Source organism: Bacillus rossius, chromosome 1 (genome assembly GCF_032445375.1).
Source record: "Bacillus rossius redtenbacheri isolate Brsri chromosome 1, Brsri_v3, whole genome shotgun sequence".
Lineage (NCBI taxonomy): Eukaryota > Metazoa > Arthropoda > Insecta > Phasmatodea > Bacillidae > Bacillus > Bacillus rossius.
The window spans coordinates 426,295-453,408 of NC_086330.1; the positions used below are offsets into that span (position 1 = coordinate 426,295).

The following is a 27,114-nucleotide window of genomic DNA, read 5'->3' on the forward strand; positions in this document are numbered from 1 at the left end:
CGCAGTCGCTATTGTAATAATTAGAAGTGTTACTTTGACGCCATTCCCGCTACCTCCTATGATTTTTACGTGATTTTTGCTTGGGTTCGAGATCTCTGGGAAGGTCGGCCTTTGTGGCTAGAGGTACGGGTTAACTCAGTAGGGCCCCCCGAACTGTTATGGCCTCTCGGGACGCCTGAAGAATAATACAAAATGTTTCTGGAAGATATTTGATGAATTTATTACGGCACAGCCCTATACATGGTGCTGCCCGTTCTGGCCGTAACGGTTTTCCCGACGCGACTAGTCACATGCGCAGCTCAATTCCTCAGTTGCGGCTCACGATTTTAATGCGCATGAGGGGCGGACTTGTACACGTGATGCGGCGGTTACAAAATACACTCTAACATGACGAACGATATCTTGACGAACAAAACACTTCGCTATTACCTAACACTTTGACGCCGTCGTCAGTGCTCCCTCTGAGAGCACAGGCCATTATGTGTCCTCAACACCTGATCAGTGCCGCGCCTCGAACGCGCCCGCGCGCGCAACATATTGCAGTGCCCCGAACGGCGTGACGTCAGTCACGGCCCCCTACGAGTGCAAAGCGCCCGGCCGGGTGTGGCACTGCGCAAGTGTATTATTTATTCATGCATTTGATAAGATAAACAGAAACTAATAAATCTAAAACCATCAATAATCAATGTTAATTTAATAATCATTTTATAAAGGGTTATCATTCACAAAACTGGCCGAAGTCATCTTCCCGCGCTCCGCAGTTTTCCCGCGGAATTTCCCCCCTCCCTGGCCCCGGCAGCCAGGGAGGTTAGTCAGTCGCCATCCAGCACTCGCCAGGGCCGGCAGCCCACGCACGGGGAGCTCTCAACTTTCGCGCCAACATCACAGTAACTACAATAGGTAATTATAGCCAAATAATTTTAATTCAGCTCCCCGGTCGGCCCGAATCGACCGTTCGAGACCCCGCGCAGTCCTTCAATAAAGTGTGCAGTCCGACACAGGACTTTGAGTGTAATACGTAAGACATTAGGTGACTCCTCGTGGCACCTGCGCCTCACGCTGTAAAGTCCCACATCGGGACGTAGTTCATCGCCCACGCGGGGCGGCACTGCGCCAAACGCGATACCAAACTTTCAGACGAGTCATTAACTGGGACGTGCCACGGCCACGCGTGTGATATCCTGCCAGATTCCACCGTGTCCGTACCCAGCGTAACGTGGCCCTCGCCACCACGCGGAGTAGCCGCCTTTGTATACCCATCTGTGCGGGACTAACCACAGTGATTATAGTGTAATGTGTTATCTTAAGTAATTTTGCGGGACCTATCGCCCACGCATTTCACGTTGCGTCCACGTACTTTCGCATAAGCCGGAATAGGTTCATCGTGTGCGGAGCTTAGGTCGACGATGAAGCGGCCAGTTACGTGAGCGTGTAACGTGTACATTGTGCGACGGAATAAAACAGCTAAAAGTATGTGTGTGTTTTATTAATAAGGCGTCCTGGGAGGCCATAACAGCCCGGGGAGTCCTTTGTCGACGCGTCCCTGCCTGCAGCCACGAGGCCAGGAACCCCACCCTTGAGACCCAAAATTAAGCAAACAGTTTAAATTCACGTAAAATTCAGATCAGGCAACGGGGACGGCATCAAAATGGCGCCCAACTAGTGTGGCTAGAACATCACCAAACTCTTTCGACAAACAAGCCAAGAAAACGAAACGGAAAAATTAGCAAACAAAGGGCTCGAGTAGGGATAAGTGCAACAGCGCGCAACGTGGCAACAACGCGCGGCAGAGCGGCGCAGCGCCAGCACGATAAGCCGGGCAGAGACCAGACATCACCCCTCCCTCGCCCCTCCATCCATGCTATCCACTCGCCTACCACCCCCGCTCGACACATCCGCCCCCACCCCCTCTTCATCCTCGCTTCACCCCTCATCCGCCCGCACAGCAACCTCGCTTCCCCACCCCGCGCCCTTCCACGCCCACCAGGAGTCAGCTGTATACAGACGTCATGCAGCCACGCCGCCACGGGCTCCCGCAAGGCAGGAAGCGAGCGAGCATGGAAATGATCTCTGTTGGTGAGGGGAGGCGAACCCCCCTACAGCTCGCGCCCAGCCATCGACGTCCCCACCCGCCGCTCGGGTCGGACAGCCTGGAGCAACAAGGTCGTAAGTCACCACGAGTCTTTGAAGATGAACGACTTCCAGGAGGCCTACGAGGCATGGGCAAGCGATGGTTACCCATGCCCAGGGTACAACTGGGATTACGAGGAACAGGACGAGGGGGAGGTTGACGTCACCGCAGAGTACACTGAGGGGCCGGAAGTAGACTGGACGCCGCCACGACTGTATCACATGACACAGCACGCATCGCCGCTTCCACACACAGCCAACCACCACGCCGCTGTCGCGGCCAAGATGCCGCCCACTTTAAGAACCACCGAGACGTCCATCTGCCACTCGTTGCCGCCCCCGACATCGCCACCGACGCCGCCCCCGCCATATGGGGTGGAGACATCACCACAGGCGGAGGAAGCCACGCCCTTCCAGCCCCTGTGGTACAACTGGCACGCGAGGGTGGGGTGGACACGTCAGGCCGATGCAGACCCGCCGCCTCCGACTCCGCCCCCTGTTGCTGCTCAGGTGCCAACCGAGACCTAAGAGACCAACGACACAGAGCGGCACAGCAAAGGGGGCGGATATGTGAACTGGGCGGAGCTGACGCGCTCCACCGTTACGCCGCCTCCACTGCCACCAGTAATACCGACGCCGCCCCCGCCACATGGGGTGGGAACCTCGCCGCAGACAGGGGATGCCACGCCCGTCCAGCCCCTATGGTACAATTGGCACACTGGGACCGGGTGGACACGTCAGGCCGACACGCCGGCTCCGACGCCGCCCCCTGTTGCCGCCCAGGTGGCAATTAGGCCAACCAAAACGGCCACTTCGCGACAACGTCGGCCGGATCACCAGGTGGCGGATCACACGCAGCACCACTGCGGATCCCGAACACCACCTCCGGCACCACCGACGACGACGCCCCCAGCCACTGAAGGAGCGACTGGCGCGGCCGCAGGTCTCAAAACTGCCACTTCGCGACAACGTCGGCCGGATCACCAGGTGGCGGATCACACGCAGCACCACTGCGGATCCCGAACACCACCTCCGGCACCACCGACGACGCTGCCCCCAGCCACTGAAGGGGCGACTGGCGCGGCCGCAAGTCTCAAAACGGCCACTTGGCGACAACGTCGGCCGGATCACCAGGTGGCAGATCACACGTAGCACCACTGCGGATCCCGAACACCACCTCCGGCACCACCGACGCCACCGCCCCCAGCCACTGAAGGAGCGACTGGCGCGGCCGCAGGTCTCAAAACTGCCACTTCGCGACAACGTCGGCCGGATCACCAGGTGGCGGATCAAACGCAGCACCACTGCGGATCCCGAACACCACCTCCGGCACCACCGACGATGCCGCCCCCAGCCACTGAAGGGGCGACTGGCGCGGCCGCAAGTCTCAAAACGGCCACTTCGCGACAACGTCGGCCGGATCACCAGGTGGCGGATCACACGCAGCGCCACTGCGGATCCCGAACACCACCTCCGGCACCACCAACGACGCCGCCCCCAGCCAACGAGAGCGCAGCTGAGGCGGCCGCGCGTCGCGAAACCACGACATTGCGACCTAGTCGAGATCACCAGGTGGCGGATCACACGCAGCGCCACTGCGGATCCCGAACACCACCTCCGGCACCACCGACGACGCCGCCCCCAGCCACCGAGAAAGCACGTGGCGCGGCCGCTCGTCTCAAAAGCGCCACATTTCGACCTAGTCTGGCAGACCACCGGGTTGTCGACGCCGTGCCACAAGGCACCGAGGCGGACTTGACAGCCACGACGCCGCCGCCGACGCCGACGCCGCCCCCAACTGCCGTGAAGGCTCACGGGGGGTGGGCGCGATGCAAACCGGACGTGCTCCCACTCGCGCCGCAGAAGGCGCCATACCGTCGCCTGCCACGTAGGGCGCCACCACGCGCGCCACCTTGGGCGCACCGCTGCCTGCCGCTGAGGGCGCCACCACGCGCGCTACCATGGGCGCGCTGCCGCCTGCCGCTGAGGGCGCCACCACACGCGCCACCTTGGGCGCGCCGCCGCCTGCCGCTGAGGGCGCCACCACGCGCGCCGCCTTGGGCGTGCCGCCGCCTGCCGCTGAGGGCGCCACCTCGAACGTTCCGCCGCCTGCCGCCGAAGGCGCCGCCACGCCGCCGCTGCCCACCTCGGCCGCAGCAGATGCTGACGCACAGGTACCTGACGCCGCCCCATGGACAGCCACCACGGGTCTACCAGGTCAGTGTGCCGGCGTATCTTTAAGTGTGTGTGTAAGGTGTTGAGGCACAGAACTGCCTCGTCGAGGGGGGGGGGGGGGCATTTTATGCCGTCGTCAGTTATCCCTCTGAGAGCACAGGCCGTTATGTGTCCTCAGCACCTGATCAGTGCCGCGCCTTGAACGCGCCCGCGCGCGCAACATAGTGCAGTGCCCCGAATGGCGTGACGTCAGTCACGGCCCCCTACGAGTGCAAAGCGCCCGGCCGGGTGTGGCACTGCGCAAGGGTATTATTTATTCATGCATTTGATAAGATAAACAGAAACTAATAAATCTAAAACCATCAATAATCAATGTTAATTTAATAATCATTTTATAAAGGGTTATCATTCACAAAACTGGCCGAAGTCATCTTCCCGCGCTCCGCAGTTTTCCCGCGGAATTTCCCCCCTCCCTGGCCCCGGCAGCCAGGGAGGTTAGTCAGTCGCCATCCAGCACTCGCCAGGGCCGGCAGCCCACGCACGGGGAGCTCTCAACTTTCGCGCCAACATCACAGTAACTACAATAGGTAATTATAGCCAAATAATTTTAATTCAGCTCCCCGGTCGGCCCGAATCGACCGTTCGAGACCCCGCGCGGTCCTTCAATAAAGTGTGCAGTCCGACACAGGACTTTTAGTGTAATACGTAAGACATTAGGTGACCCCTCGTGGCACCTGCGCCTCACGCTGTAAAGTCCCACATCGGGACGTAGTTCATCGCCCACGCGGGGCGGCACTGCGCCAAACGCGATACCAAACTTTCAGACGAGTCATTAACTGGGACGTGCCACGGCCACGCGTGTGATATCCTGCCAGATTCCACCGTGTCCGTACCCAGCGTAACGTGGCCCTCGCCACCACGCGGAGTAGCCGCCTTTGTATACCCATCTGTGCGGGACTAACCACAGTGATTATAGTGTAATGTGTTATCTTAAGTAATTTTGCGGGACCTATCGCCCACGCATTTCACGTTGCGTCCACGTACTTTCGCATAAGCCGGAATAGGTTCATCGTGTGCGGAGCTTAGGTCGACGATGAAGCGGCCAGTTACGTGAGCGTGTAACGTGTAGATTGTGCGGCGGAATAAAACAGCTAAAAGTATGTGTGTGTTTTATTAATAAGGCGTCCTGGGAGGCCATAACAGCCCGGGGAGTCCTTTGTAGACGCGTCCCTGCCTGCAGCCACGAGGCCAGGAACCCCACCCTTGAGACCCAAAATTAAGCGAACAGTTTAAATTCACGTAAAATTCAGATCAGGCAACGGGGACGGCGTCAACTTAATAAACTGGGCTAGTGGCACGTAGACCCGTGTCTCCGGCGACTCTACGTGATACCTAGATGTGTCCCAGGGACTGATTCGTTAGTACATTTGGTGGCACGATACCGTGCAGCGGTGATACCTAATCTGTAACATGACAGATTACACTTTGACGAGCAAACATTTCACTACTACATAACACTTCTTATACTGGGCTAGTGGCACGTAGGCCCGTATCTCCGGCGACTCTACGTGATACCTAGATGTGTCCCAGGGACTGATTCGTTAGTAAGTTCGGTGGCACGTGTCGCCTTCTGGCTGCCCCGTGCGGGCCAAAACTAAGAAGCCGGTAAGCTAAGTTGGGGCGTGAAGCGCTGACGTAAAGTCTCGTAGACTCCCCACAGTACTCATGTATTATGTAGAACACTCATCTTGGAGCACTGATTTAATTAAGTGAAATACCTCATGGTAGATTGAGGAACTGTACGTAAACGATTATGAAAATATTATACTATTGAAACTACATGTCGGTGAAAGCAAAGGTTGATGGTTCCGCGTTGCGCGCAGGCTGCCGGCCTGTCGGAGCTCCTGAAGGACACTGCCGGTTTCGCTGTGCGCGACCCCCCTCCTCCGCAGCCCTCCCGCGGAAACGTGTGAATTTCGCGGGAAACTGAACCGGCCAGGTTCGGGGCAAAGCGCACAGTGAAACATGATTTTGAAAGGACTGAAATATTAATTGATGAAAAATAATGTTTAATATAATCCTGTGGAAAAATATACATAAATTAATTTGTTGTAGTGCGGCGGAGGGATATGCCACACCCGGCTGGATCCTTCCGCCGGCGTAGCACTCGTTGCCTGGCGTTCGCCTCGTCGCACGTACTACATTTTGCAGCGCGCACGAGCTTGTTCGGTGCACACGCCTTTGCGAGACGTTGATGAGGCATAGCGGTCTCTGCGACATAGAGGAGCATTGGCGGTCGGCGTCAACTTGTTGTTGCTTGTTAGTTTATTTGTATTAATTGCACATTTGTACCTAGTATTTGAAATATTATAGTTTAATTTATGTACAGGATCTAAATGTACAATATGTGTGTGGATTTATGTTTTGCAGATTAAAACAAAGCAATGTTTGTAAAGTAGGTAGAGATTTTAGAAATAATTTATTCAAATATATAAGTTCCGACATGGAATTAAAAGAATCTATTTTAGTTCATAGTTTATTGGAATTATTAACTATGCATTTTTACAAATGAAATAAATCTCTTCTATATTATTTATAAATATTTTTTATTAAAATATAACATTAACATCACATTTTTTAATAATACTCAACACACGACAACTGGGCAATATCCTACTTCACCGAATTAACAGTGTTTGTTTGGCTTTTTCTTTCTTTTCAATTTGAACAATAATATTTAGATTAGATTCACAAATGATTTTTAACAGAGCAAAGGACTACCAGTGTCGCTTATCTCGCCGAGAAAGTACTCGTGTGTCACGTGTCGCTGCTTTGGAAAGTCACCATTAATTTCCCGGCGCCGTTACTCTTAGCGACCTCCGACCTACGCCGAAGCGACTCGCACCGCAGAGACACGCCCGCAGCGACTCGTGCCAGTGACACGCTCTGCAGCGACATGTCACCCGTGGCGCAGCGACATGCCAACCGCGCCGTTACTCATAGCGACCTGCGCGCCACGCACACTCGTAGCGACACGTGACCCATGACACGCATCGCAGCGACATGCGATCCGTGCCAAGGAAGCGCGACGAGACGTGACATTGGCCCTGTTACTTATACCTAAAGTCACCACGGTGACACGTGATATTGCAGTCACCGTGACAAAGTCACCGTGACAGTAAATATTCCCCATCCCTAGTCCAAATGCCCAACCCCCGCATGGTAGAATCTTTCTACTCTGGCCAACTCTTCATCCAGACCATCCTCTGTCTCCTGTAATTTCCTACATTTATTGCATGCAAACTTGCATCCCGCATGAAAGTGCCTAGGGGTTTCCCGGTGTCTATGCAGGTTTTACCTGGGCCCAACTTAACTAGTAGTTGAGACTAGAGATAAGAGTGAGGGGAGTTAGTCATGGCAACAATCGCTGCCATGGCTGGCTAATCCCCTCCTAGCACATGATGCATGCGACCCTCTCCCTGCATGGCTAATCCCAGCATGACTAAGGCGTGATAGGCTTCGGCCTGAGACACACTTAGGTCCCTCCCTAACCCAGACCCCTCCCAAACACACTTAGTTTTTAGTTAGGTTAGCAAAAAAAAATCAGGAATCGCTGTCGGTGGTCGTCTCTCGGGGCGCGCGCATCTCTCCCGCGGGCTGTTGGCTGGGAGTTCCCTGCGCCCTATTGGGTAACCAAAGGCTGGCAGTGCATGGGGGGATTTGTGGGCGTACGGGAGGCGGCCTAGCAGTGCCAACTGCTACCGACCGCGTCCCGAGGCTGGCGGATACGGGATCCCAGCTCGAGAGTTGCAATCTCACTGGGGTGACTGTGAATAACCAATAGCAGTCCGCGGACCAATGACCGGCCTGTGGAGTCGTTATCACCGCTATCGGGGTGAAAGGTAGCCTGAATGTAGCTCGGTGCGTGGCAGGAAGCAGTTCCGTCGGCGAAGGCACCGCAGGGGAGCTCGATGTGCCATAGTAGCGAAGTGTAGACGAACTGCGGGCTGGAACTTGCGGAGCTGTGGACTGCCACGCGCGCAACGGAACTGAAATGCATCGGAACTCTGAAGGAAGACTTCAGCGACCTTCACCTGGGGCTACTGTAGGTCTGGCAGTAGTAGCCTCGAGCAGCGCGACCTTCAACCGTCTCGGGGATTTTGGGTGGCGAGGTTAGTTCCCTCCCCCCACCATGGCTTGAAAGGTACACTGCTGTTGACCTGAAGAAGGAAGATAAAGATGGTGCAACGTCAGGCTGCCTTTCGCTCCGTGCGCCCACAGTTCGAGCAGGTTTACTGGCTCATCTGCCCACTTCTGTTTTAATTGTGGCTGCCTGGGCAGCTGTGCTGGGCTGACGAGTGAAGTCGCCTGCCCCTGGGGACGCATGCGCCCCTGGTTAATAATAATCCAGGAGTTCCCAACCTTTAAATGCGGGCCGCAAGGCCCAAGCACCCAACTCCAGCATGGTTGATTTTTCAGCCTCTCAAACTCTTCTTACCTGGACCCTTCTTCCCTCTTGTCCAGTAGTTACCTGCTTGCTTAATGCATGATATTTGATCCCTGCATGACCCGGCCCAGGGTTTTCCCTGTGTTTATGCAGGTTTTACCTGGGTCACATTAGCTAGCTTTTAAGCTAGGCGACCAATGGGGCGTCAGTCATGGCGCCAATCGCAGACATGGCTAGCCAGTAAACCCCAATAAGCACACGATGCACGCGCCCTTGTCCTGCATGGTTAAAAACCGCATGGTAGAGTGTATAGGCTTTGGCCTGAGACACACTTAGGTCCTCCCCTAACCTGGACCCTCATCTACACACTTAGAATAATTTAGTCTAGGAAAAAAAATTCGCAGTAATCGCTCTAGAATCTCTTCCCTCCTCCCTCTGGAGCGGCCCTTGAAAGCTGGCTCTAGACTCCATTCCCTACCTCTCCACCCCCTTGGAGCGGCCTTCGGGAGCTCACTCTAGGGCTCCGACTGATACCCCTTCCTCATTCCTTACCTGACCCCTCCCCCCTATAACCCCTCTCCGCATTGGGCACTACCCGCCTGCAGGAGCTGTTTGGCGACAATGTGGGAGCGCACTATGCCCAGGGGGTCTTTCACCCCACCTCACCCCACTCCAGCTTTGGACGCTGTTGCCGGGACAAGTCAGATATTAAAACAAGTACAGAGTAAATGATCGGTGGAACAAAATTGAACGCTGCTCACGGACACACATCTTGACACAGTGCGGAGTGTGACGCCGACCGTCAATGCTCCTCTATGTCGCATAGACCGCTATGCCTCATCAATGTCTCACAAATGTGTGCGCAACGAACGCGCTCGTGCGCGCACCGGAGTGTAGGAAGTGCAACGGGGCGAACGCCAGGTAACAAGTGCTAAGTCGGTGGAAGGATCCGGCCGGGTGTGGCATATCCCTCCGCCGAACTACAACAAATGTAATGTATGTATTTTTTTCACAGGAGATTATTAGACATTATTTTCATTATTTAATATTTCATTTGTTTCAAAATATTGTTTCACTGTGTGCCTTGTCCCGAACCTGGCCGGTTCAGTTTCCCGCGAAAATCACATGTTTCCGGGGGAGGACTGGCGGGGGATGGGGGTCGCGCGGGGTGAGAGCGGCTGTATCCTTCAAAAGCTCAGAGAGGCCGGCAGCCTCCGTGCAACACAGGACCAGCAACTTTCATTTTTCACTGATATGTAGTTTTCAATAGTCGTAATCTTTCGTAAACCTTTTCTTTCAGTTCCGTGGTTGGCCTCGAATTACCATGTGGTATTTAGCTTAAATTATTCAGTGCTCCAAGACGAGTGTTCGTCGTAATATGTAAGTACTGTGGGTGATCTACGAGATGTTACGTCGGCGCTTCACGCGATAACTTAGCCAACCGGCTAACTAGTTTCAGCCCGCACGGGGTAGCCAGTAGGCAACACGTGCACTCAAACTTACTAACGAGTCAATATCTGGGACAAGTCTAAGAGTCAGGTAGAGTCACCGGAGTTACGGGCCTACGTGTCATTAGCCCAGTGTAATACGTAATGTGTAATTGTTGCATCGTACCGACCATGGCCGTTAGGCCCGTGCTCCGCACCGCCAGTACTGTACCCCGTTTTCGGAGCGCGCCCCTTGCCCAGCCGGATTGAGTCAAGCGAGCGCCCCGGGCGTGACCTAAATTAACTGAATTAAACAACAGGACACGAAACCCCGGGGGCTCGACTACGGAAAACAATTCCCAATCGAGGCATTAGGACGCAATTAAGTAATCACATGCAGTAAGCAAGTGCGTCGTAGAGACTCCGTGCGTGCGCGGCTCGCACGGAACAGAAAACAACCCTCGTTACTTGCCACAGTGGCTACGGGCCTTGATTAATTGGCCTATGATAGTGGTCTAGCCAAACTAAGGGAATTCAAACCCAAACAGTGCACATTGAGACAATTTGTAGTTAAATTTACAGTCGCCAACTTGGTGCCTTTTTTTAATTAACTAATCAATTAAAACAATTGTTAAGCCTTAGGCAAATATTTACCAGGTGCAAAGTTTTAATCAAGCACCTGGAACATGTTTTTTACTCATCATATAACCAATTAAATTATTATAAGTTTTTGGTGCCGACTCACAAAAAAGAGAAAGTTTCTCTTCCTTGCGAGACGGCCATGTTCGGCAGTCTCCAACCACTCCGTGCCGGGAACAGACGTGTGTCCGTGGGCAGCATTCAAGTTTGTTTCATTGATTATTTTTATTCTTTACTACATCTTCAAATTTAAAACCTTTTATTAATTCACCACTGCCCACGTCGACTCGGCGCGTATTTTGTGGAACCGGGCCTATCCAGACCATCTTCAGTTAGATACCGCGCTATGTACTGTATCACGGAACGTACGGTACTGGCCGACTTCAGCGAAAGTATTTTTAATTAAGGACACCGTGTATATGCCTGCCGGCTGCACTCACGTAAGTGTTTCTCCGAACTTAGGAGCCCGCTCATCGAGCCCCCCCTGCACCCATTAACTTTCGGCGCTGGCCGTCTCCAGCGAGCATCGACCCACGTCCCGCGAGACTGCCGCGGTCACCATTAGTGTCGCGTAGTGTTGTGTTTTTTTGTTAATTGTGTCGCCAAGTGTTGGTGAGAGTTTTTGTAGCGGGACTAAATTAAAGGTAATTCTCACCAAATTGTGTACAATAATTTTCCGTAGTCTCCCGTCCTCCACACAGCTGAGCGGCCTTCACAGTCAAGGGAGAACCATTCAGGTTAGATTCAAACCGTGTACCTGGCGGGGCACGTGGGGGCAGTGTACCCACGACCCAACATCAACGGCCTAGCAGTCCGCTAGCCTGATGCCCCTCCGGACAACAGCAGCATCGCGATGCCCGTAGTGCCCGTCAGGTACCCCCCGACCTTTCACAGAGGTCGGGTGACAGCATTGTGAAGTGTTTTATTAGTCAGATTTTAATATGTCATGTTAGGGTTTGTTTTATAATAACGCATCGTGTCCAAGTGTATGACCTTACCGCGTTATAAAATTGTGAGCCGCCACTGCGAAAGTGGTCGTGCGTGTGACTTTTCAATTCGGGACAACCATTATGGCCAGGACAGGCAGCACTATGTATAGGGCTGTGCTGTAGTAAATTCATCAGACATCTATCAGTATTTTCGTGTTCTCTTTCAGGCGTCCCGAGTGGCCATAACAGCTCGGGTGGCCCTACTGCGTTGAACCGCTACCTCTAGCCACAAGGCAGAACCTACCCTGAGATGCCAAACAATAATAAAATCACGTAAAATTCAATAGAGGTAGTGGGGACGGCGTCAAGTGGTTGGAGACTGCCGAACATGGCCGCCTCGCAAGGGAGGGAAACTTTCACCTCCTTTGTGAGTCGACGCCAAAAACTTACATTAACTTAATTTGCTCTATTATAAGCTAAAGCGCATTCCAGGTGCCCAATTAAAAGGTAGCACCTGGTAATTGGGTGTTTAAGGCTTAACAACTGTTTTAGAGTTTTTAATTATTTGAATTGTGGCATCAAGTTGGCGACTGTAAATTTATTAACATATTGTCTCTCTGTGAACTGTATTAGTGGGATTTCTCCTAATCTGACTTGATCATTGTCCCGGGCACTTTAATTAAGGCCAGTGGCTGCGGTGACTGTTAATGAGGTTCGTTGTCTGTGCCGTGCGTGCAGTGCTCGCACAGAGAAGCTACGACGCACTTGTTTAATGCCTGTGAATTAATAATTGTGCCCTAGTGTCTTATTCCATAATTGTTTTATGGGGTCGAGCCCCTGGGGTTTCGTGTCCTTAAGTTTATTTGAGTCTAGTGGGGTCACGCCCGAGGCGCTCGCCTGACTCATTCCCGCTGGGCTAGGGGTCGCTCCGAAATCGTTTTCTGGTACTAGCGGTGCGGAGCACGGGCTTAGAGGCCATGGTGGGGACGACGTCACAACACAGTACTTCCACTACAGTGGAATATATCACTGAGTGGCAATCTGAATATGAAACCATATTGCCGTCACCCGACCTATGTGAAAGGCCCGGGGGGTACCTGACGGGCGCTACCGGCATCGCGGTGCTCTTGTTGTCCGGAGGGGCGCCAGGCTAGCGGGCTGCTAGGCCGTTGGTGTTGGGTCGTGGGTACTCTGCCCCCGCGTGCCCCGCCAGGTACATGGCTTGAATCTACCCTGAATGGTTCTCCCTTGATTGTGAAGGCCGCTCGGCCGTGTGGAGGACGGGAGACTCCGGAAAATTAGTATACACGAGTTGGTGAGATTTACCTTTAATCTAGTCCCGCTACAAAACACTCTCACCAACACTTGGCGACGTCTAGCCGTTACACAATTAACACAGAAAAAACATAACACTACGCGACACTAATGGTTACCGCGGCAGTCTCGCGGGACGCGGGTCGACGCTCGCTGGAGACGGCCAGCGCCGAACATTAACGGGTGCAGGGGGGGGGGCTCTATGAGCGGGCTCCTAAATTCGGTGAAACACTTACGTGAGTGATACGATCTGCCACACGGTATCACGATGAAGACGGTCGGGATAGGCCCGGTTCCGTAAAATACGCGCCGAGTCGACGTGGGCAGCTATGAATTAACGAGGTTTAAATTTAAAGATTTAGTATAGATTAAAAATTAATCACTGAAAGAAACTTGGATGCTGCCCACGGACACACGTCTGTTCCCGGCGCGGAGTGGTTCGAGACTGCCGGACATGGTGGCCTCGCAAGGAAGTGAAACTTTCTCTTCTTTGTGAGTCGGCGTCAAAAAACTTATATTAACTTAATTTGCACTATTATAAGCTAAAAACACGTTCCAGGTGCTCAATTAAAAGGTAGCACCTGGTAATTGTGTGCTTAAGGCTTAACAAATGTTTTATAGTAGTATTTAATTATTTGAATTGTGGCATCAAGTTGGCGACTAAATTTATCAACATATTGTCTCACTGTGTGCTGTTTTAGTTGGATTTCTTCTAATCTGACACAATCATAGTCACGGGCATTTTAATTAAGGCCAGTGGCCGCGGTGACTTTTAATGAGGTTTGTTGTCTATTGGGGTCACGCCCGGGACGCTCGCCTGACTCAATCCGGCTGGGCAAAGGGCGCGCTCCGAAAACGAGAAACGGTACTGGCGGTGCGGAGCAAGGGCTTAAATTCCATGGTCGGTACGACGTCAATATATAAAATATTAACACGCTAAAACTACCTCTACACGAGCACTATACACGAGTCATATGTTATGTAAACGACTAATTAATAATACTTATTTTTTAATAGTAATCTAATATTAGATCAGTTTAGTTGTCAGATCGAAAAGATCATGAAGAATAACCACTCGTCTTACTGTTTCCAGCATATAAAACGCGTAAGGGCACTTCGATATTTATTGTTTTACTAGGTTAAAAAGAGACTGCGAGTAAAACACAGTTGACTTTCCGAACTATAATTTTACTTATTTCTAGGTTATGTTATTTTTATAATACTTTTAAGTAAATAAAATACCGATAAAAATATTTTCACTTTAAATTTGGTTGGAATGTTAAAATAAAGAAGAATATTTTATCATGTCTAAATATTCCTTGAAGTGAAGTACGTAAGGTCACAAGTTCAATACTGCGTTTTTGAATTGGGATGAGCATGATTAAAAGTATACAGGTAAATTTACCGTTCATTGAAATTTTAAACAAAGGTTCCTTTCATATTAATTTATTGATTATATTAGCGTTAGGCTATCTACAATACTGTAAAATATTTTGAGCGGTCCGATTAGATAAATTAAGATTAAATTATAAACCTTCAACTAGTTTCTCGCTTGGTGGCAAGGAGTCCCGCCTCTATTTCACGCCAGCCTAAGGTCCTCCAATACCTTGCATCAAGCCCATTCCACTCTCGCCCTTTTCTCGCCAGGATTTATTGTTTTCCTCTTTCTACCTCACCCACGGCTTATGTCTCACTTCTCTTTCCTTCTCCACAGAATCATTACTTATCTCGCTGCCCTGTACTGTACCTTCTCCAGCACTCTCATTTACCTCACCAGATACTCAATCATGGCCTAACCAATGTGCCTTATGGCAGTAAGTAAACTGCTTTTTGCTTTCACTACCATCCTTCTCATAAACCTTTTTTTACGTTTAACTGGCTCTTATTTTTCATTGACTAAGCTCTAGTGGTTTAAAATCTCTCAAAAGGTCTTTCCTCTCCCCCTTTATTTAATACATGATTCATTCGTCCAACAAACATCTGCAGCTTACCTCTTACTTCCTCACCAATGTCTTTCATCATGGTAGTGAAGAGCGAATAGAAGTGGTCCCATAACACACCCCTGCATTATCCATGATGTCACTTACCCGTCCTCCAAACTTTCTTTCCCACCTTACCTGCTGTCTCCTAGATCTAAGGAAGTATCGTGTTCCTTAACCAGCCTCCTGGCTGCACCTTATCAAATGCCAGGGCTGCAACAACCCAGCCCTCGTATCCATCCAACACCCACTCGTACCTGGCTCTCACTCTCTCGTTACCACACCCTTTATCCCCTAGATCTAAGGAAGTCTGTACAGGAACTATGCAAGGAACCTCGGCGGTGCTCAATCCCGGCGATGTTCTCTACCTACCTACTTCCATTAGTCTTTCTTCAAAGACATTTCGTAGTTTCTCGTAATGTGAAACTTTGTCTAATTATCCGTGTTAATTTTCAGTCAATTTGCTGGTATGGAAATATTACTCTCGTTAGTCTTCTAATATCCTTTTCCGTGGTATGATGATGTAGCAATGATAAATAGCGTATTTTTCTTTGTCATATATGCTTTGGCATTCATAATAGATTAATACAGTTCAGTACCTCAAGTACCGGTTATAAATTAAAAATATAAATATTCTTTCAGTAAACATTTCTTCCATAATTTTTTTCGAGTCACGTATATGAGTAGTCAACAAACAAATTTTATAATAAAAATACCCAAGTATTGTTCTGACTCAACATTAGAATATTATGCTTAGTTGTTAAATATCATGATGTTGGGCTACCTCTCTGAAGGCTAATTGCAAAATCCTCCTTGAAAACTGTTAGTCCCCTATATGGTGACAGTGTATACACGCCGAACAATCACAGCCCTCATTATTTACTAGCACCAGTTTTCCTAATGTCATACCAAAAAGCAATTATGTATTTTTCATGTAACTTAACAGCACATGTTCTATAATCAAAATGGTACTGCAGACTGGACGAAAATGGCAGTGTGTGCACACACCTGGCACTGCGGCACTGCTCACATCCCCACGCTAGCTGCCAGCTGGCATCAGGAAGCCAGACTGATCAGAGCATGTTGTGTTCACAGAGACTGCTAGCGAGGTGTGCAAGACGAGGGATCGTACTGCAGACTGGACGAAAATGGCAGTGTGTGCACACACCTGGCACTGCTCACATCCCCACGCTAGCTGCCAGCTGGCATCAGGAAGCCAGACTGATCAGAGCATGTTGTGTTCACAGAGACTGCTAGCGAGGTGTGCAAGACGAGGGATCGTGCTGCAGACTGGACGAAAATGGCAGTGTGTGCACACACCTGGCACTGCTCACATCCCCACGCTAGCTGCCAGCTGGCATCAGGAAGCAAGACTGATCAGAGCATGTTGTGTTCACAGAGACTGCTAGCGAGGTGTGCAAGACGAGGGATCGTACTGCAGACTGGACGAAAATGGCAGTGTGTGCACACACCTGGCACTGCTCACATCCCCACGCTAGCTGCCAGCTGGCATCAAGAAGCCAGACTGATCAGAGCATGTTGTGTTCACAGAGACTGCTAGCGAGGTGTGCAAGACGAGGGATCGTACTGCAGACTGGACGAAAATGGCAGTGTGTGCACACACCTGGCACTGCTCACATCCCCACGCTAGCTGCCAGCTGGCATCAGGAAGCCAGACTGATCAGAGCATGTTGTGTTCACAGAGACTGCTAGCGAGGTGTGCAAGACGAGGGATCGTGCTGCAGACTGGACGAAAATGGCAGTGTGTGCACACACCTGGCACTGCTCACATCCCCACGCTAGCTGCCAGCTGGCATCAGGAAGCAAGACTGATCAGAGCATGTTGTGTTCACAGAGACTGCTAGCGAGGTGTGCAAGACGAGGGATCGTACTGCAGACTGGACGAAAATGGCAGTGTGTGCACACACCTGGCACTGCTCACATCCCCACGCTAGCTGCCAGCTGGCATCAGGAAGCCAGACTGATCAGAGCATGTTGTGTTCACAGAGACTACTAGCGAGGTGTGCGAGACGAGGGATCGTGCTGCAGACTGGACGAAAATGGCAGTGTGTGCACACACCTGGCACTGCTCACATCCCCACGCTAGCTGCCAGCTTGCATCAGGAAACCGGTAGAGCATGTTTATTTAATAACTGAATTTGGAATTCATTTAGTTTTGGTTGCAGGTTGGTACTGGGTAGATGAATGGATTTTGTACTCTTTTGATTGGAATCTAGTAGCATTTATTATGAGTGTGCATAATTAAATTCATTTTGGGTAAATTCAATTTGTAGATTGCCTTATCCCCTAAAAGGAAATGTATTTCTTCTTGTGTTGTTGCATTGTTAATTATCAGCTCTTTTGCTAAATGTTACTTCAGTGTCTAAAGCGGACATAGGGAAAATTTTTAAAGGGGAGGGCCAGATAAAATAAACAATAATCTAGGTGGGCCGAAAAAAAAATTAAACAGAACACATTTTTATGTGAGAAACTTTATTTTTGATATTTACATAAAAAAATGTCAAAAAACGCTACCAACAAAGTAAAACTATAGAAATACAAGCCAGACACACAGTCGCAGAGGTGACTTGACACTGACTACATGACTGTCCGAAAAACACTGACCTTAAGATTAGACGAAACGAAAATGGTATCGCCTGATTCGTTCCGAACCTAGCCAGCAACACCGAGGGCTCCACAGGGCAGGCACTGTGTGAACCAGTGCCTCACACATTTTACTCATCGCCATGCTACCGATCTACGTGAGGTTGCGTGCAAACTCATTTAATATTAGATGCAATAATTTCGAACTTAAAACGTAATGAGAAGAATTCAGTTATTCTATCTAGCTATGTAGAAAATACATTTTGTCCTATGTGTAATTGTAGGGGTTTTCAAAACACTGTCGCGGGCCTGATTCACTAGCCCGAAGGGCCACACTTGGCCCGTGGGCCGTACTTTGCCCATGAATGGTCTAACTCATTTTGGATGAGCTAGTGTGCCGTGATCACTGGTTACGTCTGCTTTCTAAAGTAGGGAACTTCATTCCACTCTCGTACATTCTCATTGTGTCTGATATTTGTTGGATCAATTCTTTTCTTGGTGTAATTATTCTAATTGTTTAGCACCTTGAAGTTATTTGCGTACTTTTCATGATTTTTATCTTATTTATTTTGCCTGTCATTTGTGTCTCTTTATTTCATATTCTTTCCACATTGTCACAGCACATGAACTGCGTCACGTATAACGATACATGTTCAATCCGTGTTAAACCCTGTCTCTGTTGTGGATCAAGCAGTGGTGTTGTCAGGATGCTAGGCGTGCGAGTGTCACTCAGGTTGCAGCTGCAGGTGTGTGTTGCAGGATCCCTGTCGGTGAACTCATTTGCACAGCGCAGCCACACGTGCGGTGAGCTGAGAGCTGAGCACGAGGGCGAGAAGGTGCGGCTGTGTGGCTGGCTGGAGTTCCGGCGCATGGGCCGCTTCCTGACGCTGCGCGACGCTTACGGCTCCACGCAGCTGGTGTTGCAGGACCAGGTGAGATACACCACCGTCACTTTCATCTCGTCAGAGTCTACTGCGAGGACCTTTCCCACCGCCACTTTCATCTCGTCAGAGTCTACAGCGAGGACCCCTCCCACCGCCACTTTCATCTCGTCAGAGTCTACAGCGAGGACCCCTCCCACCGCCACTTTCATCTCGTCAGAGTCTACAGCGAGGACCCCTCCCACCGCCACTTTCATCTCGTCAGAGTCTACTGCGAGGATCCCCCCCACCGCCACTTTCATCTCGTCAGAGTCTACAGCGAGGACCCCTCCCACCGCCACTTTCATCTCGTCAGAGTCTACAGCGAGGACCCCTCCCACCGCCACTTTCATCTCGTCAGAGTCTACAGCGAGGACCCCTCCCACCGCCACTTTCATCTCGTCAGAGTCTACAGCGAGGACCCCTCCCACCGCCACTTTCATCTCGTCAGAGTCTACAGCGAGGACCCCTCCCACCGCCACTTTCATCTCGTCAGAGTTTACAGCGAGGACCCCTCCCACCGCCACTTTCATCTCGTCAGAGTCTACAGCGAGGACCCCTCCCACCGCCACTTTCATCTCGTCAGAGTCTACTGCGAGGACCCCTCCCACCGTCACTTTCATCTCGTCAGAGTCTACAGCGAGGACCCCTCCCACCGCCACTTTCATCTCGTCAGAGTCTACAGCGAGGACCCCTCCCACCGTCATTTTTGTCTTGTCATAGTCTACAACTCCAGTGAAGGTTTGTTTCATATGTTTTTATTTAAGATAGCTTATACATATCAAATTTCTTTGCCCTTGTAACAAATTGAATATTTTAGACATGATATTAATGTGGTTTTGGACTGTGTACATCATTTTTAAATAAATAAATAAATAAATAAATAAATATAATATATATGGTGTGTTGCAGAGCATGCTGCAGGAAGAAGTGCCCTACGAGTCGGTGGTGGCAGTGACGGGTGTGGTGGGGCGTCGTCCACGGGGCCAGGAGAACCCCGTGAGTACTCGCTGCCTGGTACCAACATGCATGCTGCTTCCAGGATTTCATCAAGGAACTCAATATAGGCTAGAGAGTGCTAAACTTGTTTCTAACTTACGCACTTTTGATGACATGTCGAAATCAACACAATGCCAATTTCCAGCTTGCTCTATTAAATGATAGTAAATGTAAATCCATAGAGATTTTAGAAATGGTGGAATGCTTTTTGCTGACTGAAGCGGAACACGCTGGTTCATATATTGCAATTGTAGGAAACACCACTTTGCTTGCGACATTTTAACAATATTTAGGTTGAAACGAAGATGAGATCTGTCGACAGGTATAGACTGTTGTCTACTAGGTGGAACTCTCTTGCTGTATGTAATTTTAATCATTTACTGGGAAACTAATGTTTTTAGAAATTGTGAGAGCCATTTTTTGTACTTTCAAAAATCACCACAAAAACTGACAAAATTAAAATATGGGAAAAAAATATAAAAAGTAAACATAAACATTGTTTTGCAAGCTTTTAATTAAAAAAAAATATTGTTTTTAGGACAAACACCAATGATATAACCTTGGATTGCTACGGTTAGAACAAAGTATCATGTGTGAAATTTGTATAGAAACTATTGATAGTAAAATAAAATAATTGTACCCAATTTGCAATGTGAATATGGTAAATGATACTACATTGTGATAGAAATTTCATTTTTACGGGCAATATAATTTTTTTTTTCTTTTGTAACATTTTAATTTTATCAAGAAAAAATTGTAATACTGAAATATAGATCATACAAGCACTACATATTTGTAAAAATTTCATGTCTTTAATTATAACCTCTGAAGCATTTGTGTCTGTGCATTTTAACTTGTTCCAATGTAAAATAAAAAATTATGTAAAGCTGAATTACAACTTCTACAAGTACTAAAAGACTGATTTATAATTTACAACAGCAATGACACCATTAAATAATGTTAAGATAAGGATTTTGGCATTGGTTTTTTTTCCTCTTCAAACTGAAGTATGATAACAGTACAGGACTTCTGATGATGTTTTTTTACTTGAACCTTAATTAAAAGGCAGGGCAACAGTTGGTGTTATCCTTACAGAATAACATTGCAGAGCATCTGTTGTTTTCCCTTCTGGAAAATGACAGTGCAGAGCATCATTTCATATTGTACCAACTTGAGCAGTATAACAAAACAGAGCATACATTTGTGTGTTCCCTACTTGAGCATGATAAAAATGTTGGTAGCATATGTTAGTGTTTTCCCTACAGAATCATGATAACAATGCAGAGTATAAATTATTGTTCTCCCTACCAAATCGTGACAACAATGCAGAGCATCTGTTGGTGTTTTTCTTACTGAATTATTATTATAATGCAAAGCATCAGATGATTTTCCTGTTGACTTATGAATCAGAGAATCAGTTGTTTTCCCTACTTAAACATGACAACAATGCAAAGCATATGTTGGTGTTTTCCCTACTGAGTCCTGATAACATTGAAGAAAATTTTTTGTTTGCCGTACTAGAAAATGATGACAGTGCAGAGTATCAATCTGTATTATACCAACTCATGCATCAAAACGAAACAGTACATACAATGGTGTGTGGTTCTCTACTGGAGCATGATAAAATGCAGAGCATTGGTTATTGTTGATTTTTTTCCCTACTGAATCATGATAATAATTCTGAGTATCTGTTGTTTTCCCTACTGAAAAATGATGAAAGTGCAGAGCATCAATTGGTATTGTACCAACTCGAGCATCATAACAAAGCAGATAATACATTTGTGTGTTCCCTACTGGAGTATGATAAAAATGCTGAGAAAATGTTTATGTTTTCTCTACTGTATCATAATGACAATAAAGAGCAACTGTTGTTTTATAATACAGAAACATGATAACAGCACAGAACTTTTGTGGTTGTTTCCCTACTGAATCATCATTATAATGCAGAGCATTAGTTGATTTTTTCCTTACTGAATCATAATAACAATGAAGATCATTTGTTTTCCCTAGTGAATCATGACAACAACGCAGAGCATCTGTTGGTGTTTTCCCTACCGAATTATGATAACACTTCAGAGCATTAGTTTTTGTTTGTTTTCCTTGCTGAATCATAGTACCAATGCAGAGCATATGTTGGTATTTTCTCTACTCTATCATGATAGCATCAATTTTTCTATTTCCTAATTAATTATATAAGTGCAGAGTTGTTTTTCCTACAGGATCATGATAACAATGCAGAGAAACATTTGGTATTGTACAACTCGAGTATGATAACAAAGAGGATTTTCCATTGTGACAACAATGCCTAGCATCAGTAGGTGTTTACCCTAGTGGATCATGATAACAATGCATGGCATCTGTTGGTGTTTTCCTTACTGAATAATTATAACAATGCAGACCATCAGTTGTTTTTTCTGCACTGAATCATGATAACAATGCAGTGCATCTGTTGTTTTTACTACTGAATCATGATAACATTTCAGAGCATCTGTTTTTTTCCCTACTGAAGCATCATAACAAAGTAGAGCATCAGTTGTTATTTCCCTACTGAATCATGATGACAGTGCAGAGCAATAATTGTTGTTTTCCCTACAGAAATATAACAATGCAGCGCTTCAGTTGTTGTTTTGCCTACAGAGTCATATGATAACAATGTAGAACAACTGTTGTTTTTTCATAGGGAATCATGATAATTTGGCAAAGCTTCTGTAGTAGTTTTCCGTACTGAATCATCATAACAATGCACAGTATCAGTTGTTTTTTCCTTACTACATCATAACAACAATGCAAAGCAATGTTGTTAGTGCAGAGAATCAATTGGTATTGTACCAACATTGTACCAACATTGTACCAACTGGAGCAATATAATGAAACAGATCATATATTGGTGTGTTCAGTACTGGAGCATGATAACAATGCAGAGAATCGCTTGTTGCTTTCCCTACTCAATAATAATTACAATGCAGAGTATATGTTGGTGTTTTCCCTACTGAATTATGAAAACTAATCAGATCATTTTTTGGTTTTTTCCCGATTGTATCATGATAACAATGCAGAACATATGTGGTTTTTGCCTTACTGAATTGTAACAGTGCAGAGTATCTGATGTTTTCCCTACTGAATGTAATTACAATGCAATACTTCAGTTGTTGTTTTGCATACAGTATTAAGATATTAATGCAGAGAATCTGTTGGTCTTTTCCCTACTGAATCATGATAACATTGCAGAGTATCAATTATTTTCCTTACTGAATCAATATAATAGTGAAGAGCATCTTGTGTTATTTTCATTACTGAATCATGATAACAGAACAGAGCATTTTTTTCCCCTACTGGAAAATGTTGACAGTGCAGAGCATTGATTGGTATTTCACCGACTTGAGCATTTTAACGAAACAGAGCTTACATTGGGATGTTCCCTACTGTAACTTGATAACAATGCAGAGCATCAGTTTTTGCTTCCCAACTGGATTGTGATAACAATGCAGAGCATTGTTTAGTATTTTACCACTTAATTATGATAACGAAGTAGAGCATTCATTGGTGTGCTTCCAATTGAAGCATGATAACAATACAGAGCATCCCTTGTTTATGTACTGGATCGTGATGTCATTGTAGACATTGTTTGGTGTTTTCCCAGTTGGAGCGAGATAACAGTGCTGAGTATCTGTTGGTGGTATCTGATTATTGGTTTTGCAGCGTCAATTTAAGATCTTAAGAGTATTCATGAAAGTACACACCACTAAGATGAGCTAAAGCTGTCTCTCTGCTCTGGTCGTATTTTTCAGAGAATGGCGACTGGACAGATCGAAGTGTCTGTAAAGGAGTTGACTGTGCTGAATGCTGCTGAGGAAAAGCTTCCGTTCTCTGTGCGGAAGTTCAATCAGGTACTGGGATGATTACGACGCTTTTTGCAGTGAAGTGGCATTTTGCGTGTTAATGTGTTCAGCATTTTCCTTCATCGACATCTGTTGCTTGCCAGGATGTCCAGCATCAAGGAAAAAAAAGAATACCTAAAATTGCAGCAGATTTTGAATTTTTGGAAAAATAATGGAGTATACAGGAAGTTAATGTTAGGTACAAAAATTTACCTAAATGAAATGTTTAAATAGAGGCTAGTTCTATCACTAATCCATACAGTAGACTTATCTGCCCCTTGCTGGGTCATCAGGAGGGGCTTGTGCGATCGTAAAACTCTGAGTTGGCAGCGTTCTGGGTGGTCAAGAACCCAGTAGGCTACAACACTGCGCAATAAAGAGTGAAATACAGTTTATATATGGCAAACACGACAGAGGGACCCACATGCTCTTTTGTGGATACAGAGAAGTTTGAATCTGCAAATCTGCAAATATAATCAAAACAGCAGTTCATCATAACAGAACAGATTTACATTGGGATGTACAAGTTATAACGTAGCAGGTTCAATGACCAGAATTGGCAAATTGATTTATCATTAAGAGCTTGTCCACAATATTTGTCTAATTTGGTATGGCTTATGCCAAACTACATTCACATATTACAGTTTACAATATTTCAAGAGTACAGTATTTACCACATATGGGTCACATGTTTTATGCCGAATTTTAGTTTAAAAAGGTGTATTGCGATTCTTGTGCAAATTTATAATTTTGGGTAAAAACATTTTATAATTGCAGTGTGTCTTGTATGTGTTTAAATAACTATCCTGTGTTGGTTTTTAATAAGTATGTTACGAGTAAGTATGAAGTGTTTGAGCACAAGGAATGGCGCCCGGCCGCAGCTGGTGCCGGCGAGTGACGCGACTTGCTGGGCTGGCATTCGGCTGGACTGTTTGTGTGTGTGCGTTCTGTGAGAGTGTGTGGCCATGCAGCGGTGGTGGCGGTTCTCTCTCCTTCCCCCACTCTTGTAAATGTAACTGGCACAATCTCCATTTATCTATTTTGTCAGGTTTTTAAGATGCAAACTGTGACCGAACATAATTGTTTTTTTTTTTTTTTTGCGTGAGATTCCTCAGCTTTCAAATGCAACATTCCATAGCAAAACTACAGCCATCGTTGGAGCTTTGAAACCTGCACATTTCTCCCTGACGTGCTATTTTCTATATAAAAAAAATGACAAGAAAGGGTAGGTTGCTGCCTTTTTTCTTCTATTCGACAAGATTGGTTTAAAAAAATACAATAGCTGGGAAGGGTTACACAGCTGACTTTTGTTATTAGGAGGGGTCGTAAAACGGTAGGGGAGAGGCGGGGAAAAAAGTGGGCTGGCTTCACTCCCTCCTACAGTAATAAAGCAGCATAGAAAGCAGACAAAAAGAGGACGGAGGGTTAACACCAGTGCCATATTTCTTATGCACCAATAATCTGAGACACGAAACAATGACTTCACTTGTACTTTACTGTAAACCGATATATGGTGCACTCATACTTGAGAGTGACCCTTACAAAAATTTTTATTTTTATGACCCAAATTATAGCTGCGACCCAGACCCATAGCAGGGGCGACTCTTCTGGGGGTACATACAGTACAGCCGTGTCCTGAAAGCAGACACACAGAGCACAGAGTGTAAGAATGCAATCATAAGCGCGTTAACAATAATTTGTTACCGAAGCTGTGCAGCACTTTCCATCTAACTTCGACAAGCTATAGCCTGAAGTAAAGAACTTGGTAAACCAGTAGATACGCTTGGTCATACACCCCTAAATAGGTAATCCTGGAGCAACAAAACTTACAAACGGAACACGGAATGCATGTAGACGTTAAACAAGTGTATACAATATGCACTATTAAAAGGATTACAAAAACCAGTTGCTTTACAAAATATTATACAGTGAGAGTGCACGTCACTCAAGGAGTTTTGCAAAATAAGCTACGAGGCCAAATATTCATTGCACAAAGACACAATGATGAAATGAGCTCTTAAGAAACTTATGCTCTAGTGTGCCCATTACTTAAGTTTAGCATTCATGCTACTCAGAAATTTGCTGAACAATATTTCTAAAGTATAGAGTTGTCAATTTTTATGTACAGTAATATTGGGAAATGAAGCTGAGTGGTACAGTCAGTTCTGCTGTGGTTTGTGTTGGAGCGTGAATGCTCGGGTGTGAGTGTGTAGCTTGCTCCGGTGTGTGCAGGCCAAGGAGTCACTGCGCATGAGACACAGATACCTGGCCCTGCGGTTCCCGGAGATGCAGCGTAATCTGCGCATGCGCTCGTCTCTGCTGCTGGCCATGCGCACGTTCCTGTGCACGCAGTGTGGCTTCGTGGACGTGGAGACACCCACGCTGTTCCGGAGGACCCCTGGGGTGAGCCACTGCCCCCCTCCATGCAGTCATCTAGTGGAGAGCAGTGGTCTCGCAAGACGATAGAAGCTTCTCCACTGCCGACACGAATGTTTGCGCATCAACACTTGCCTTTACTCGCAGCCGGAAATACACACATTTGTTGCATAAATCCTCAATATAACAGCACCTTGCTCAACCTGTTCAGAGACTACAGTTTTAGCATTTATAACACCAAAGATTATTTTAACACAATACCAATTATCTGTTTGTTTTATATTCCAAAAACTATGAACAAATTTTAGATAGCAATACACGGAGGTAGAAAATTAAACTGAATAATATAATGACAAATATTACCTGTTTAAATTATCTTACATTTTATATATGACTAAAATCACACATTACCATCCTCTCCACCTTATGTATAATATCACCTTATTTTTGAAAAAAAAAAAAATATTTTATGCTTGGACTAAAGTTGTAATCTATAACATGTTTGGTATCCAGAACTGATAAAATGAAAATGCAAATAATTGTGCCAAATAATACATTAAAAATAAAAACCTAGTTTAAAGTGAAGTGCACAGAGATTGTCGCATGGACCAGGTACCCTCTTAGAAGATTTGATGCAGCGGTAGTGACCATGTTGTGTGCAGGGTGCCCAGGAGTTTGTGGTACCCACACGGATCGCTGGCCACTTCTACTCCCTGGTACAGTCCCCGCAGCAATTCAAGCAACTGCTGATGGCAGGTGGACTGGATCGCTACTGCCAGGTGGCACGCTGCTACCGCGACGAGGGAGCTCGCCCCGACCGGCAGCCAGAGTTCACCCAGGTGTGTGCCTTGCTGGTAGTCCTCACCGCTTGTCAAGTAGTAGCTAACAGTTGGGTTGTATCGCTACTGCCAGGTGGCTGTTACTATTGACATTGCGGGGGCCTTCGATAACGCTTGGTGGCCGCAGATACTCTGGAGACTGAAAGAACTCAAGTGTCCACAGAACATCTTTAAGAGTATCCGTGCATTCTTCAAAGATCGAGTATGTATGTGCGCAATAGGACAAGTGAAACATCAGAAGCAACTGACCAAGGGGTGTCCCCAGGGATCCGTCCTTGGTCCACTCCTATGGAACGTTCTATTCGATGAATTACTTCAGCAAAAACTTCCAGAGGGCTGCACAATATATGGATATGCTGATGATGGATTGCTTGTAATTCCTGGAACATCTAGAAGAATGCTTGAGGAAAAAGCCGAAGAAGCCCTTGCAACAGTCAATACATGGGCAGACAAATGCA

At 47.3% G+C, this 27,114-nt stretch overlaps 2 protein-coding genes across 2 annotated transcripts in view; both read left to right on the forward strand.

Moving 5' to 3' along the window:
- Positions 1-2,190: 2,190 nt before the first annotated feature.
- On the forward strand, positions 2,191-2,658 carry LOC134528604 (uncharacterized). The gene has a single exon (XM_063362355.1). The coding sequence runs from the start codon at positions 2,191-2,193 to the stop codon at positions 2,656-2,658; it is 468 nt and encodes a 155-aa protein (XP_063218425.1).
- An 11,575-nt stretch (positions 2,659-14,233) lies between these two features.
- The window catches only part of LOC134530786 (aspartate--tRNA ligase, mitochondrial), a 32,208-nt gene continuing 19,327 nt past the window's right edge, over positions 14,234-27,114 (forward strand). The window contains exons 1-7 of the mRNA XM_063365992.1: positions 14,234-14,456; positions 17,048-17,171; positions 18,404-18,576; positions 19,477-19,563; positions 23,352-23,450; positions 25,674-25,844; positions 26,480-26,656. Coding sequence (XP_063222062.1) covers positions 14,433-14,456; positions 17,048-17,171; positions 18,404-18,576; positions 19,477-19,563; positions 23,352-23,450; positions 25,674-25,844; positions 26,480-26,656 — 855 coding nt within the window. The 5' untranslated portion in view covers positions 14,234-14,432. The remainder of the gene's footprint in view (positions 14,457-17,047; positions 17,172-18,403; positions 18,577-19,476; positions 19,564-23,351; positions 23,451-25,673; positions 25,845-26,479; positions 26,657-27,114) is intronic.

What these genes read in the sequence shown, in the direction of transcription:
- LOC134528604 (XM_063362355.1), top strand. Translation starts at nt 2,191, where the DNA reads ATGAACGACTTCCAGGAGGCCTACGAGGCATGGGCAAGCGATGGTTAC.